This window comes from Chlamydotis macqueenii, chromosome 1 (assembly GCF_036417535.1).
Source record: "Chlamydotis macqueenii isolate bChlMac1 chromosome 1, bChlMac1.mat, whole genome shotgun sequence".
Taxonomy (NCBI): Eukaryota; Metazoa; Chordata; class Aves; order Otidiformes; family Otididae; genus Chlamydotis; species Chlamydotis macqueenii.
The window spans coordinates 206,203,169-206,220,574 of NC_141556.1; the positions used below are offsets into that span (position 1 = coordinate 206,203,169).

Here is a 17,406-nt window from a genome sequence, read left to right on the forward strand (position 1 = left end):
TCGGTTTATTGCATTTATTACTGAACCGTTATATTGATGCACGTTGCCTGAAGGCTGCAGTGTGGTTAGGACTTGTACAACAAAGAGAGGCCAAAAAATTTCAATGTGGTTGAGTGGCAGTACCAAAATACTGGGCACACAATTCTTAAGCTAAAGCCTGTGTAATTTTAATGAGTTTTGCATTTCATAGTTTTATTATATAATGCGCATTTTCTATCTTAAACTGTCCCATAGGGCTACTGAAGTAATCATCACTTTTAAAGGAGGGTATATTGCAATCCGCAGTGTTGTACTTCCTCCTTTCACTCCATACACTGTAATTTCACTGACATTGTAAGTACAGCTGCCTGCAGAACGAGCAGCAGCTGTGAGAGAGCCGATAGATTTTGCCAGAGCTTCTCCAAATTCTGGTAGTTGTGTTTTAGTACAAATCAGAGTGCTGACTCCTGCAAGTGCTGATTCCTGCAGTGACACTCAGAATCTGATATAGATATCTAGTCCTCAGGCAGGTTATAGTTTATCAAACTGCAGGTGACAAGAATGATATTTGTGAAAACAAAGTCCAACCAGGCTGAATTACATGGACTGGGACAGTTTGAAAATGTAGAAAGAAAAGCTGAGTGCATTTCATCCATTTCTCAGATTTGCCAGGACTAGATACCAAGTAAGTACACGCCTGTATATAAGTAACTGTCCTTAAAGATTGTTCTTTCTAAAACTTGAGGTCTCCCCCCAGTAGTCCCCAAGTGTTGATCTCTGCTGATAGCTTGACAAATACAGTATTGCCACGGCTCACAGCAGGGCACAAGCTTTGTTCCAGCTGTGCAGAATCTCAGCACTTGCCACGTTTGTGTTGTTTGAATGTCTCTGCCTGCCTGCAGCTTTGTTTTAGCTTGTTTGGCCGTTAGAGGTTTTCTCATGACCAGGTGGCTACTGCCTTATTCGTTTTACCTTTGTTTCTCCTTTTCTAATTGTATGGTGATATAAATATAGTAACAGGCAGTTTTTCTGTATAGAACAACATATTTATCATTCTAGCATCACACTGCAGAGGAATACAAGCCTGATACAAGCAGGGGCCATGAAAACTGGGGCATGGGACATGGTATAGAAGACCACGGGCATGGGACAATTAGGGAAGGGGCACAGGGTGATAGTGGAGACCCCAGGAAGATAAACAGCTCATAATAATTTTAACTACCTTTTTATTGAAAGGTTTGTCTGTAATACTATTTTTTTTGTTTTTCTTTTTCTGTAATAAATAGAGACTAAATATTCTTTGATCACACACTTAAGATTTCAAGTATACAAACAATGAACTTGTCTTTACTTACAAAGTGTGTTTCTGCCCGTAACAAGACAGGCAGGATCCTTGTGTTTTCCCCCTCTGCCATGGCAATGGGTGATGCCGCACAAGCGCCCGCACTCCCGCGGGGCTGGGTGCCAGGACAGTTGTCTCTGTGCTGCGGGCTGACTGTGGTGTTTTAGGGCACTCAGGAGGCACCAGAGCACAGGAGCTCGGGTGGAAAGAGTACGGAAACAAGGCTTGGGAGATGGAGAGAGCTGAGGAAGCAAAACCCGTGCTTCTGGAGGGGGGTGTTGGTCCCAAGACTGTCCAAAAGGATGAGTGATCTCAGATGGCATTAAATCTTTGCTTGCCTGTGGTTCCCCAGCCTGATGTCCTGCTGCGTACAGGTTACATAAGGGTGCGTTGTCACAACAGTCCCTGTATCCAGCAACTGTGGCTTGGGTTTCCTTCTAAAAATACAGCCAAGTTTGGAGGTAATGTGGATGGCAGCATCAGGAGCGCGTCAGCAGCCTACTGTCAGCAAGCTAGCAAAGCACATCTGGGGAGGGGCCCATGTAAACACAGCAAGGCTATTCTTATCTGATCCCCTCCTGCAAAATGCTTTTCCCATTATCGCCTCTCCTGTTCTTTCCCTTTATGGAAGATTGTAACGTGTTTGCAGTTTACTTGAACCAGGTCCAGCCCCTCAGCATGAGATGCCTAACAAACCAGTCCTCCTCCTCCTCCTCCATCCTTTGAGCTCCCCAAGCCGATCCAAAAAATGGATGTGCCTCACAGGTTGGGTTGAAGAATAGCTTGTAGATGTTCTTGGATGAGGAAGGAAAAGTTTAAAGGTGTAGGATCCATCAGGACAAACACTGTGTTGACACTGACAGGAGCTCCCTTGACTTCACAGATTGTAACTGGCACAAATACAGAAGCAATCCATGGGACGCACAGCTCCTCAAGCATTTAGGCTTTCTAAGTCCCTCGTGCTGACAGTGACTAACAGAACTAACTGCTGACCTTGACTTGGAGCTCAACTCTGATACACCATAGACTTGCAGCTAAACGACGGGGTTAAATGGTAGCCACTCCTGCTTGATTTGAGTTGCTTTTGGTCCCAGTGGTGGAATGGAAACAGTCTCTGCCTTAAAAAAGGCTGCTCACTAAATTCAACTCCTACTGGTTTCTGTAGGGATAATTTCTGTGTAGCAGGTGCTGCTCAGTGAGGAACGCAGCACTTTGGTTCGGCTTGGACGAGAACAGCGTAGCAGAAGCAAGATTTCTGCATTTTATTTAATTAGTGTTGTCTTCTCTGCTTTGCCATAAGGAAGTCCATGACATTCATCATCATTCAGCTCTCTCAATGGCACTCTTAACTGTATGCTAAAAATCCCACAAATAAAAATAGAGGAATTTAGAGTAAGAGAGATTTTTAAATGGGCTGTTTCTCCCAGCCATATGAATCACAGATTGCTTCAGCCAGGTTGAGTGAGTGAACTGTGCAAATGGAATTAGGGAAGCATGGAGTAGGTGATCCAGTGTTATCATTTATAAGGCGTGCCTGAAAACTCCCTCCACACTTTGAAATCATGGGCAGGTGGAACAACACAAACACAAACACAGCAGCCTTTGAGCTGGGAGACAGCAACAGTTGCTTGGTTGCCCATGTACAGAAAAGGAGATGCTACTGACTGAAGCAGGGAAGGCAATCTCAGCTCTGAGTAACTCATCCTTTCAATACCAATAATGTGGGATATTACAGAAATCAATTTGTATAAGCCATTTATAAGTGGTTTTGTTTCTTTATTTATAAGGGTTTTGATATCGGTCTCCCTCAGCAGAACTTTATAGAGGGGAGTGAAAATAGATCTAAGCTATTTTGTACACTTCTCAGGATGCAGCAGGTCATCATGAATCATACATTCATGCAGAGTTATCAATTAAGTTGAGAAGAGGAACAAAGCGATAGATTCCAGCTGTGCATTCAGCCTGACACGAGCTGTAATTTATTTGTACAGCTTCAAACTGCACAGGAGAACAAGAAGAGATAATACATTCTTTTGCAGCAGCAAGGTAATGGCACAGAACTTCAAAGGCTAGCTTGCACTGAAAAAGTACGTTTAATGGTGAACCATCTGCTCACTAGTTCATACTATTAAAGAGATATCTGTAAATGAAGGAGGAAGCACGCTTTGTCAGATATTTCCTTTTTATGCAGAAATTCCTTGTTTCCCTTCTACTCTGATGATTCGACAGCAGCAACCACTGACAGCTCCAAAGATGGCTGCTGTTCAGAAGGAAGAAGCACTAGTGGCTTTTTTCCACCATCCAGATATCCTGACCCTTCCTTGGGGGGCACGCTCAGTTACTGCCCGTTGCAGTTAACATAGAGCTCTGATGGAGCAGGGAGAGCGGGTGATTCAGCAAAAGGGAAGAAGAACAGTGTGGTTACGTACCGGTCACTGCCCACAGGGTATCATCCTTCAGCAGCACCTTAAACTAATGTGGAGATCGGCAACTTAATATCTGTGAGTGGCCCCAGCTGGGTAGAAGTAAAGAGAACAAGAAGAATGTAGTCACTGTTCTACTCGTGTCTCTTACGAGCACGCTGACAAGGTCAGCCGAGCACTACTTTTTCCAACAGAAGAGGTAAAGCATGGACTGTGGAAGTGTAATTTCCTCCTCACATGCCTAAAGCTTGATTTGTGAAAAGCAATTTAAGAGTAAATTAGGAGCACAACATCCATCGGTACATAATTCTTAATCTCTGAGAGACGCTTACTGGAAGCGATACCAATGAAAACCTCTTCTTGGTGGCATATGAGCTTCCCAGATGAACTTCCCAAAGGGCTGAACTATAGTAATTTCTGGTTCCCTTGTTTGACTTCAAGGCATCTGAGATGAGAACAACTCTTCCTGTAGCCTAGTAATTGCTATGTCCTCTGTCCTCTTTCTCTAAATCTGTCTTTTTTAGTACCACATCTGTTCTATTCTCCATAAAACAAAAAGGATTTTATTCCCACAACCTGGTGCAATTTATGGTTGTGAGAAAAACTGTACTATATTTTACATAAGAGAAGAAATTGGTTATTAGCAGTGCCCACAAATTGGAATGTGATTTAATAAAATTCTAGTAATTTTATTAGTTACAAAGCATGTTCATGAGAAGTACATTTAAAGGGCAAATGAAGCAAGATTTTTTTTTTAACAAATTAAAAAGTTTTGTACAATTCTCATGCATTTCAGTTTCTCTTTGAATGTAAATGCAACTCCTGATGGGAAACTTTCTTCAGGCCTTATTTAAAGAAAGAGTAACTTCAAGCCCCATGCCAAAAGTGACAATGTCCTCCATCTTCCTCGACTGGATGAAGACATCTGCATGAAAGAGATCCCCCAGGAAAAAAACAGGAACAAAAGCTGCCATGGGTTTGGGACCAGTGAAAGTGCCAAAAGGAGCAGGGAGGTCAGCTTTTGGTTATCCCTCACAATCGGTGTATTCCAGGGCGCAGATAAAGGAGGGAGGTGCACGGTGTCTTTCAGAGGGATGGACACTCACTCCCTGAGAAAATGCTTTTGGATTTCTGCCTATAAGCAGCTGTTTTCCCTGATTATCAAGAATGGCTAGCACTGCTTTGCAATCAGCAAGAGGGTCAGTATTTTATCTTTTCAGGAAAAGAAAAGAAATCAGTATAATGAACACCAGTCCTGCAGAATAGATTCTAAAATACAGAGATTCCTTTGGTGTCTTATATTATAAAAGTATTTATCAGAACAAGAAAAATGCATGTGCTGAGGAGTGTTGTATTTTTGCTCTTGAAATGTGTCTGTTGATCACTGCTACAGACAAGATTTACAGGTAGCTTGGCAAATAACTGGTTTTGTAACTACATCCAAAACACTGGGTCCTCAAATTCGGCAGATCTTTCAGAAAACTAATTGGGAACTGATTCTGCCTTCTCTCCACCCTCAAATTTGCTTCCATCTAGGGTGGTTCTTAAAGCTACAGTTTGGTCAGGATCAGAGAAGCAGTAATTTCCAGTTCAGGAGCTCTTTGATACATGGAGCCCCTGCTCACCCTACCAGTACACTTGCATGCATTCAGAAAGCTGGAAACTCTGATACAGGAGGCTGTCAGGAGAGACTGGGTCACTGTAGTAGCCTGATTACAGTGCATTTCAGACTTTGATATTTGACTGAGCTTTTCAAAGCCATCACCCTATGCTACTTCTTTCAGTGTCCCTGCAGCTGCCTGCACAGCGAAGGCTGCGATGGAAATCTGCCTCTTTACTTCTTCCCAGGCTTCATGCTGATCAGCTTTGCTTTCGATATCGAACATGGCATCGTAGATCCCTGGGAAGGACTCTCCAGCATACTTGTTGTGACTGCTTGGAGCAAAGATGATGTGTCTGTGGGGAAAGAAGAAAAAAAATGTAGGTAGGCTAAATAAAATAATCGTTAATGGTGTGCGTGTTCACTGCAGGGAACTGTATGTCTGCTACATAAAGCAGCTATGAAGCCTGTGAAGATCAGAACTGGTTAAATACACGGGAAATCTACCTGCAGCTGTCTTTAAAAGGACAGGAGGAAGCAGCCCTAAGGGCAAAATCTATGGGAAAGGGCACAGATTTAGGACATGTAGCCTGCTCCTTGGGAAGAGATGATGTATTTGTTGAATTAGGAATGAAACTATGTTATTTTTTTTGAAAACGGGAGCTCAGCCAAACTGTTGAACTAATGTGACAGTCCGGAACAGGGAATAATACTAGTTGGGAGTGTATAATGAGAAAATGTGGAATAGAAACCTCAAAGAGTAACTAAAAAATTGAACAATTGGCAGATCTGGAAAAGGAATGTGAAAAGACGGGAAAAATCTATGGGACAATTCTTGAGAAGAGCAGGAATTTTTCAGAGAAGTGATTACACTGGAACAGAAATTAGCAAAAGTATCAGTTTTATTTGTTGGTTTTTTTTTTTTTAAGTAATGAACAGTTGCAGATCTGCTTTTAAATTGATTTTGTTCATGTGAATCATAAAATCATAGAATTATTTAGGTCAGAAAAGACCTTTAATATCAGTGAGTCCAACTGTAACCTAACATTGCCGAGTTCATCAGTATGTGAATTATCAAAGCACATTTGTAGCATGGGAAAGAGGTCTCCCAAATAAAAATAAACACTACATTAGTAAATGCAAGTAAAAAAAAAAAAATCCAGACAGCTCTAAATTATACCTAACACCCAACAAGAAGGACTGTAGAAAACAACCATTTCATTCTTCCAAAAGCGTGAACCACAGTTTATCCTAGAAGGATGGAAGTGTGATTCTCAGTTCTACCTGCCTGAGGGACTGCTGGCTTGGTGTGAAAGCCATCAGTTAGTGAGTCAGAGATATCCAGTCATCAGGAAAAGGGGGATACTGAGAGCAAAGCGAGGTAGTGACACACCTGGCACTGGAAGCTAGCTTCTTGTCCAGTGTTACTGATCAAAGCACTGGGTTTCCATGAAGGATATTGTGGTGCACCAAATATTGTCTTTCTCTGTGCCCATGTGCTTGCAGAGAGAAAACTTCAGGAATAACTCATTAAGGATGTAAGCTAATAGGAGCATCTATAGAAGCAGCCAAAGCTGGGACAGATGGGACTGTGCAGCACAGCTCATGGGCCTTTTTCTGTCCTGTGCTCAAAGAGCATGTTCTCCAAGCTCTTTCTTCTGGACTGCTTTCTTCACCTGACCCTCACTACTCATCTGTTCTCATCCTCTCCTCCCTTTTATTCTACCCTCGTTTCTCCTTTCTTTCCATACAGTTGACTCTCCACTGAATCTTCGCTTTGTACAAGTTTAAAAGAGCAAGTGTTAACAGAATTAGGTACTACACACCTGCAAATAAAAGTCACAGACTTATGTGACTAATGTGGCTAATAAAAACAGAGTGCCAGATCCAGGAAGAGGAATTAGGCCCCACAAGACTGTGGGGCCAAGGAGTTCTCCTTGTGGGTTATAAACAAAGTCCAGTACTTACTGGATTGTACCTAAACCAGAATCTGTTGAGCTGTAATTCCCATTTGAGGCCTATACAGCAGTTCAACTGGCCAGTAAGTTAGGGTGGAGTTCACCTGCAAAAATACAGTGCCTTAGACAGCTGGTCAAGAAACTTATCGCCTCACCTGTAAAACTTCCTTCCTGGTAAGCCAAGAGGATCAATGAAAGCTCTTTCTATAAACATCAGCTGATCGTTCATGATTCGTACCGCGACTGGACTGCAGAAAATGGAGACAGATGTTTCACACAACAAGGAAACATGAGTTCCCTGTTTCATTTAAACACTTTTCCCCTTTTTTTGGACAGAAAAAAAAATGACAAACATGATCTACAGTTTGCAAAAATATGAGGTTTCGCAAACTGAGATACTCAGTACATGTTATAGCAATGCGTTAGCATTTCTGTGTTAGAAAACTCAACTGCAAGATTTCACACTATGCAAAACGAACTGGGAGACTTTCTAAGAGTGTCAGATACTTGCTCAGTATGAAATGGCACTAGAAACATCCCCCTTAGCAGCCAAGAGAGGAAGGCTGAGATTTAGGTCAAGATGAAGACAGCTAGATTTTGGTGTCCACTCATAAGTCAAGCGTCACCCATAAGCCAAGTGTCCAAACTCCTGCTCTGATCTACACAGTAACATAGCAAGAACGGGATTTAGTTGCCCAAACACAACTATCTAGTACTGTACTAGCTGCCTAGCAGCACCTGGCCTCCAGCCACCACACTCAGAGGGCACCAGTGGCCAACAGGGCCCTCAGGTTTCCAAGCATCATATGGATATCTTAGATACTCTGAAGCATCATCTTGTCTCTGTGAGATGTGCTGAAAGTACAAATTCTGGCATCACCTACAACACTCAAATGTAGATGTCTAAATACAGAGCTCAGTCCAACTATAACTTTCACTGCTACCAGCCATTCCATGTATCATAATAATTTTAATGTCAAGCTCATACCAGTAATAAGCTCTGCAGCTCTGCAGCTGATACTATTCATCACAGCAAGCAGAATTCATGTTAGCAAACATTGCCATTCAAGGGCTCTATTCTACACTAATTAGAGACACTCTTTGTGTAGTCACTGGAAAGAAAGAACTGCCATCCTGGGTACCTAAGGCAGATATAAATATATTTATACATTTTAAAATATATATTTTTAAATATAATTTTTTTCAGACTTACTTTTTCTTGTCAACTTGTTCAAGTCTCCTGTGAAATTCAGCAGCAGCCTTTGAGAAATTCACCACAGCAGAAAAAAGAGAATCTAGAAAAGGAAGGACTTTGTGAACAACTTCAGAGTATCTGCTGAGCCCAACATTCATTTCAGTTGCCCAGTGGGAGGAAAACTACATTTGTTTTGCTGATATAATTGCATTAATTTTGTTGTCTTTCCATAATTAATTAGTTTCCATAGCACAGACTTTAAAGAGCTACATGACTACCAGTAATAGTCAAAGACCTCACGCAACAAGGCCAGCAATAAAGCAGAATGCCCGATGAAGCTTCTACAAGCACACATTTTCCCTCTGCCTGGCAATGAAAAGGCTGGCTGGCACTGCAAATGGAGAACTCTGCGGTGGCCTTTTTAACAAAGGGATGCACTGCCACGTTTAGATAGAAAAAGCCTGACTTGCATCAAAAGTACCTGCTCTTCCATCAGGCTGTGGAAGGACAGTAGGATTTCCCTCTGTGATGGTTTAGCCCTGGTCACCACACAGTTTCTCGCCCACCCTCCCCCTCCCCAGTGGGATGTAGGATAGAATTGGGAAGGAAGGAGAACTCGTGGGTTGAGATGAAGACAGTTCAGATAAAGATATTCAAATATACAAAATGAACAATATGTGTTTTCTCACCACCCGATGTCCCAATGACTGATACAGCCCGTCCCGAGCAGCGATTATGGAAACGAAACTGAGCGGCAAGCAGAGGAGCAAAAGGGAGCCAGCAAGGGAGAGGGAACGATGCCAGCAGAAGAGGGAAAAAGATGGATGCCAGGAAGGCAGATACCTGCCCTGGCCAACCCCCACTTATATACTGAGCATGACGTTTATGGCATGGAATACTCTCTTTGGCCAGTTTGGGTCAGTTATTCTGTCTGTCTTTCTCCCAGCTTCCTGCGTCTGCACAGTAGTGAGACTTGGAAAGCAGGACAGTGTCCTTGGTCTCATTCACAACAACTCGTATCATCAGGGTGTTTATCAACATTCTTCACACACGAAATCCAAAACACACCAGCTACTGAGAGGAAAATTAACTCCATCCCTGCCCAAACCAGGACACCCTCTTGGAACATTATGTCCTATTCATACCACAACAGAAGCGTGTGATATGTATATTGAACAGTGTTAGGCGAGGCACAAAAGATGCGACTGTCTCGGAACACTGCGATAGACAAGGGAGATTGAAGCAGCTGAGTCCCGTGCTTGCTCCACACGTGAGTCGCAGCAGAGGAGGTGTCTCTGCAGTGACCTCCCACAGTGCTGCTACTCACACCCCAGGGCTTCGCCTCTTACGCCTGGCTATGGGCAGGCGGGCTGGTGCGAAAGTCAGCTGCTTTTTCCCTGGCAGTATGCCCAAGCGTGTGGAATAACTTAGCCGAAGAAACAGCAGGCCTCTCCTGTAATGACAATATCAGCTGAGATGATTTTCCTGTGGAAAGGTCTATTTAACACAGACCTGGGAAAAGTATCAATTTATATAACTAATTTTGGTAGAATAAGTAAAAGGTGGGTGTTATAAGGAGGAGAACTTCTCGCCTTACCAAAATTCAACTCAATTACAAAGAAGAGTCACAATTTGTACAATCTGCCCACAAGTTTCAGAAAACTTTAGATAAACCAGAGTATCCTCTCTTTGATCGTACAGGAATAGAGAGCATAAGATTAGGTCATCTCTTAAATCAAGCCCACTGTTTATAAATTTATCAGACTATTTTAGTGTGATAGGCTTTCTGTAGACAGATTTATCACACTATTTAGTGTGATAGGTTTTCCATTCCCAGGACTCTTGTTGAAAGCTGTTCTGCAGTCTCATTTGCTCTTCTATTTCTAGCAAACTTATTTATTCAGCACCAGCCTACACTTGCTTCTTCTTGTATTAATATTTTTGTTTAGTTTACATCATTTGAGGCATAGATTTTACGTACGTGACCTGTTTACAGACTGCAGTATAGACAGACCCATGTCACCTTGTGAGGGCGGGAATTTACACTTGTTCACAACCGCGGCAATAGTCACAAGTCTGCCAGGGGACAGAGTTCTGCCCTGCTGATGTCATGGTTATATCGTGGCAACAGATATTGTATTTCAGAAGTAGTAGGAGGGGATTTAAGAGAAAAAAAAAGAAAGGTCATCCGAAAATATGTAAGATAATTTGTGCTCATATTCTCTTGCTATTCAGTGCTTACAGTGTTGGTTATTTTAGAAAATATCACAACATTTCCTTTTTTTTCCTCTGCAAAACTTAGTTACTGACAGCATATGACCACAAGTACATATTTCACCAAAAAAAAAGGTTTCCAGCCTTCATTGTTGCAGAGGAACAATGAAATGTGAATCCAAAGGCAAATAAAAAAACGAATCTACTATTTTGAAGGACAATTACATGATTTATTCAGGCTTAATTAACAAATTTCTGACATTCAGTGTTGTCAATAGGCAATTCTATGAAAATGCTGAGTGACATGAATTTTAATTTTCACAGTATTGTAAAAATTGCCTATATATTATAATGCACTCTGGTGCAACAGAATAAACAAAATTTAAAAATTAGTTGCCATACATGTTTGTCTTGTCTTCTTTTTTAAGCAAGAAAGTGAGAAGCAGGCTGATACTGTCTCTTTGTTCTGCATTTGATTGTGGTCCATGACTGCTTGTGAACAATGCAATAATGCCCAAAATTAGTAACATGCATGAAAATTGTTATAACCTTCTCATCTATAACCCTTACATCTACAAGGTGTAAACCTGTAACATGTTTAGAAAAAAAAAAAAGGCTCTTTATTATGATGGCGGAATTGAAACAGGAAAGTAAAGAATTCAGTGTCAGAGCTATAACATATATCGTATCCTCACATCATTCTAATTAATGCACTTAAGAAATACTGTTGTGGCTACTACTCACCAAATGATACTTTGTAAGTTTTCAGCTGTTCTTCATGTTTCTTGGCCAATTTATAAATTCTATTGGTATATCCTTTCAAGGCTTCTCCATAATCTCTGCAGTCAAATGGAATGATCTGGGCATCTGCAAGTTCGTAAACCAGTTTGCCTCGTAACTGGGCAATTGTTAGCTGCTTCTTGAAGGTGGGGTCATAAAATTTTTCCACTAACTCAAAGGTCTCATACACGGTGTGATAAACAGGATAATTGCTGAATTTGTCTGCTTTCTGAAAAAGAGCAAGAAAATTTGTCAGTGCCCTGTATTCCAGCTGCAGTTAAGGGATGTATTGATCACTTAATGACTATGATATTTTGCACAGCTTCCAAATCAAAAAAGCTATTTGCTACAAACCACAGTTTACTAGCTTTCCATCTTTGTGTGTTCATTTTAAGAAACTAAAACAACCTGAATTCACAGACTGTTGCACAAGATTAAGTGAGCAGGCTTCCTTCTCTCTATCTACGCAGACCTGCCCTCAGTTCCCTTGTACAGAGATTGCCTTCACCAAAAGGCAATGTTTTCAACAGTTCGGGCTTTTGCATAGCAGAAGTCCTTGGTCATGGCCCCTTTTTATCTTGTGTAGTTATTTCTGAACACAATCAAGGGAGATTTGTATATAAGAGGCCTACTAATAGTATGGTGGAATGAAATATACATCTATAAAATATAAATACTTTTCCGTGAATTTGACAGCCTATAGAATACACTCCACACTGTAACACGTTGTAGTCTCCAAACATTTAGGTTTCTTGCTAAATTAGGAAATGGCACTGATATACAAACCAGTCAAAGATTCCTTGAAGCTTTTTTAATTAATCATGACTAAGTGCTTTTAAAAGAAGACTGCTCAGCACTATCAAATGTCCCCAAGCAATCTGGAAGACTTACCCTGTTCTTGGTGTAACGGACTCTGCTGGATGCAATTCCCAGTCGCTGGAAGTAAGCTTCAAAATCACTGCCTGATCCCAGTTTGTTTATTCTATGTACAGAAAAGGCAACATCTTAGTGAGAGCACTCACTTGATAGTCTGGTAGTAATTTATGCAAAATAAGATTTTTCAAAGAAATGGAGGTCAGTTCTTCTGGAGGGCACATCAGGGACATTAGTAAGATCAGAAACTAGATGAGTGGCAAGCTTAATTGCTCTAACTGATTTTATTCCACCACACTAATTCAGTATCCAATATTGCTGGGAAGATCTTTTAAAGGTGGCAATCCTGATTGCTGACCACATTTAAAAAAAAAACATACACATTATGCACAAGAGCCATAAAATTGTATCAGACATGTCTCTGTAACCTTAAAACATTAATAATCTATTTCCAAACTAATACGAACTGGGCAGCAGTATATGTAAAGACAGATGTGTTTATATACTTAGCATATTCCACAGTAGAATCAAAGACTGATAAAAAATTTCTACAGCAGCAGGCAGACTTAGCATTTGCTACTCACAAGCAAATATTGCCATCTGCTGGGTACGTGTGACAAGACAGAGGAAAAGAAAATGATAACAAAGACAGCTGTAATATTCTAAACATTTTCAAATATTTATTTGAGTTTTACATTAAGTTCTAGGTTTATATGCCTACTCTGGTGAAAAATTGTTGTTTCTCAGCTAAAAAAGAAAAAAAAGTTTCTTCTGCTCCAGGTAAAGTTCTTCTGTTAGTATAAATTTCTAACTATTTGTATCAACTGAGAACTATCAAATCTGGTAGCTTTTTCAAAAGGAAGAAATCTCAGTGAATCTAATGAATCTAGAAACTCACCCAACACGGGTCTGAAAGCTGGGGTAATACATGCAGGCTATTTCGATCAAATCACACAAAGGGGCAATTCTGTTTACCTTATGTGAGTAATGCTGCATTGTGAATAAGATTTGGCCTTACAAGTCACAGGCTCAAAGAGTGTTTTGGAGTTTTAATACCTTCAAATATGAAGTTTTAATACCTTCAGATATAGACTTCTAATGTATTACATTTACATCCATTGTATAAACAAAGAATTAGTATCACAAGAGCTTTTTAATTACCACTCTAGGCAGTTTCTTTCAACTGAGCATTTGCTTATCCTAAGAATTTTGATATTATCTCATCTTGTGAGGTGACTAAACTGTATTTTGAATTCTTTCCCTGCCTTGCTCTTTTTTTGATTGCTTTCCAAATTGCTTTTCTACCAATAAAAGGCCTGTAGAAAGCCTGAGGTTTAATTTTACAGCAGGCATAGATGTCACCACCATTAAAGTAATAAAATTTTATTTTATTTTACTTTAAAAGATATTGCTAGACAGTCATCTTGTACTAAAAGGTTTTGTATTGCTGTCATCAATAGCACATCTTGAAAAAATCTGGAAAGTAGCCATGCTATGGTATGATGAAAATACGGGGAAAGAAAAAACCAGATTAACAGCTTACCTGGGATAGCTATTATTTTCAGTTGCAGGATCTTTCTCAAGCCAGCTCTCGTAAAGAGACTTATTTTCATAACCCTCATCAGGGCTTAAAATCTGGAGAAGAAAATAATATAAACTCAATTCATTATCCAAGGTGATAACATAACAGCTATCTGCATCACTCTTCATCAACAGAGTTGCTGCATGCAGGGAAGTACACGTACACTCTTTACATTTGTTACACACACTTATGGATCTCAGCCACAAAAAAAAAGCATCTCACAGGCACTTGGAACCAACCACAGAGAGCGGGGATGAGCAGGTTAAAAGCTCAAGGACACCAGCTGGAGCTCATCCTCTTCTGGGGGAAGTGGATCCTGGGGATTTCTAGGACTTCTTAACACCTTATTATAGCACGGAGTATGTACACATACACAGCACACACACGGAGCTCCTCCAGCAGCCAGGATGGCCCAGCTGCTTTCCTTTCAGCGGGCAAAGGGAGACAACAGAAGAATTGTGCTAGAAGGAAGAGTCAAAACTAGTCATTAACTGTTTATAGCAGTGCCAAGGGAACTCAGCCAAGACCGCAGAACCATTGTGCAAGACACGGTACAAATGTAGGTCCTACCCTTACCTTTAAAAAAAAAAAAAAAAAAAAGCTGTGTAACCAGGATGGAAAAGGTAAGTACTAGTGAAGTCATCACACAGCCAGGAAAACTATGAAAGACTATAAGTTGGTTGACCAAAGCTCTTAGAAAATCTGTGGCAGATGTAAAAACAAATCAAAACTCTAGCTCTGGTCTCCATCTACACTTAAGAATCTTTAATAGACATGATCCTTTAAATATAAGATTTGTTATGATGTGCAGTGGACTGCGTTTGTTTTTTTTTTTTTCCTCTCAAAATCCAAAGCCTAAAGTTTATGGCTAGACACGTGGTCCCACAGTATTGTCGAGACATAAATTCTGCACTGAAAAATAGACTACAAATTGAAAATCCAAGGAGTTCTGACCTCTGAAATTATGTCAGCAGCTAGCAGAAAAATAACAATTTTGTGAAGTAACTGCTTGGCTGTTGTCATTTTCAGACCACTTTGGTCAAGTTCTGGGGCTAAATTGAAAACGGCACATTAATAAGAGCAAGTTGAACTCTGACATATGGGAGCAAAAGTACTCAGTCTCTGGCAGAGATGTTATTCTGACAGCTTTGGTCATGTAAAAACCATTGGCCAGCTTTTCTATACAACAATGAGAATCTAATAAAACATACTATTTTCCCTGACTTAGATCCAAATGTAGAATCAGCATAAGCTTACTGCTACCTCAAGGGAAGATGCGCAGTTCTTTAAGTGTAAATACAAAGTAAGAAGTGATGATCAGAACAGAGGAATTGCAGTTGAACTGTTGCAGATGCTGTCTGTTGGCTACCAGTTGTCTAAAGCCTAGCTGAAAAAGCTTACAGCAGCGCCAAAAGACTTTTCAAAGCTAGATGTCCCATCAGGAAACATTATCCCCGGAAACATTCAAGGCCAGGTTGGACAGGGCTCTGAGCAACCTGATCTGGTTGGAGATGTCCCTGCTTCTTGTAGGGGAGTTGGACTAGACGGCCTTTAAAGGTCCCTTCCAACCCAAACCATTCTATGATTCTATGATCTACATGCTGAGGACCACATTTAAATGCAGAACTCCTTGAAAGATGACACTTTGTGGGTACAATACATTTTTTTTTCATGAGAAGTGGCCCACTAAAAAACAAGAAGAGCAAGGAGATCTTGGGATGTCAGATAATTGGATGTTGGACTCTTTAATATGAACAGAAATAACTTTATTTTGGACATGCAAAATCACCCACATTTGCACTAATGTTCTTTCACATACTGGGCTTTCTGAATTAAATTCAACTCCATGAAAAATCCTAATGCAAAGCACAGGGAACATTTCAGTTCCTGTTACCAAGAATTAACTAGGACTCCTGAGGTGCACAGGACCTCTCACTACTCCTGTTCAAGAAACTAACAACCAGGATATGCAAAGACTTAGTGGGCTGAGGCTTTCATGTGTATATCTAGCTTCGCAATGTCATCCAAAAACAAATGCATTGCAGTTGAAACAGCAAAACTAAGATCATAATCACTCTGCCTTAGTCCTTCAGGCCCTTGCAGAAATCAGTTTGGGGTTTTTTTTTCAGATTAGTGGAAAAGACACAACTGATTAACAAAGACACAGACTGCAGTCTTTGGTTATCTTTATAAGAGGCTACCTAAATGCGCATGAAGAAAAAAAAAAAAGAAAACTAAGCAGATCTGTCTGCAAAAGAGCTTCTCTGTTCCAGCTGTTGCTTTAGTTTCTCTCCCTCTTTTGCTAATTCAATTCACTGGAATTTTTAGAGACCTGAAGAATAAAGATGTTTGAACCCTTAAATGATTTTTATTCTGTGATACTAGAAGCACAAGAAGATGTGCCACATTTCCGTAAGGTCTATCAGTAACCTGTATACATATTTCTACGTCAACAAAAATGATGTCATAGCTAGAGGTGGTCCTTTAGCAAATGTCCTTTGGTATCTCTGACTTTTCTCCAAGAGTCCATCAAAACATCTTTTTTGCTTGGGAAAATTCCAACAATCTCTATGAATGATCTCACAGAAAAGTTCGAAGGAGTCTAAGTGTTCTAGAGAAAGGCTTCACAGCCTGTGATCTAGGGATCACGGGAGGTCACTGGCACATCAACACTGGTAAATGAAAGGTAGTTTGGAAACGAAAACGACAACATTGAATCACGGTAAAAACTGAACCATTATTTTATTTTTCAAAAAGATGATAGGCAGTCCCAGGTTTAGCAGTAAAAAAAAAGAGGAAAACACTCCTCTAGACAAATGTGGCACAGTGTCTCAAATTTATGCAGCGAGACAGCGAAAAAAATGAGTAAGAAGAAAAAAAGGATTTTAGATGAGATTCTGCAATCAGAGACAGTATGATAAAACTGAGAAAAGTGCTATTTGACTGTGCACATAAAGTAGAGAACAGTAGAGAATCAGATCGTTGTTGCAGAATCCTGCTCTATGGAACAGAAAAGAAAAAGTAGTTGTGAGTTTTGTCTATAACAAGCTAAGAAGAAAAAAAATCTAAGATGTTCCAACAGTGCCTTTAAGGAGCTCAAGAAATAGTCAGATTTTTCACTCTATCATAAAATAATCCCCTTAACAAATAGAGCTATGAAGAATATGGATTAATATAAGGTACTTTTGGAGCTTTCTAGCAAGAAAAGCGTATGGAATTACAGAATAGTTTTCAGGTTTTCTATTGTTTACATTATGCTTCTACTGTTAAAAGCTTAAATAACACTGAACAGGAAAATCTTCAACAAAGCCAGTCTCAAGTACTTCATATGGTACTTAGATGGAAGTTTTCTAGTCAAACTCAGTAATAGTTGACTTAAGATCAAGAGTGAGGTACTATTTTTAGCCCAGAGCATTCTTTCACTTTGTTTATCTTTTGCAGAAAAATATATCCCTGGCTA

At 40.3% G+C, this 17,406-nt stretch overlaps 1 protein-coding gene across 3 annotated transcripts in view; it reads right to left on the bottom strand.

Annotated features, from left to right (window-relative positions):
- Window positions 1-4,407: 4,407 nt before the first annotated feature.
- The window catches only part of NAALAD2 (N-acetylated alpha-linked acidic dipeptidase 2), a 33,177-nt gene continuing 20,178 nt past the window's right edge, over window positions 4,408-17,406 (bottom strand). For 2 of the 3 annotated variants that reach the window (XM_010116919.2, XM_086742799.1), the window contains 6 exons: window positions 13,908-13,999; window positions 12,383-12,473; window positions 11,456-11,720; window positions 8,516-8,597; window positions 7,458-7,550; window positions 4,408-5,700 (listed from right to left, as the gene is read on the bottom strand). In XM_010116919.2, coding sequence (XP_010115221.2) covers window positions 5,511-5,700; window positions 7,458-7,550; window positions 8,516-8,597; window positions 11,456-11,720; window positions 12,383-12,473; window positions 13,908-13,999 — 813 coding nt within the window. In that variant the 3' untranslated portion in view covers window positions 4,408-5,510. The remainder of the gene's footprint in view (window positions 5,701-7,457; window positions 7,551-8,515; window positions 8,598-11,455; window positions 11,721-12,382; window positions 12,474-13,907; window positions 14,000-17,406) is intronic. The other variant, XM_086742789.1, reaches the window with a different exon arrangement.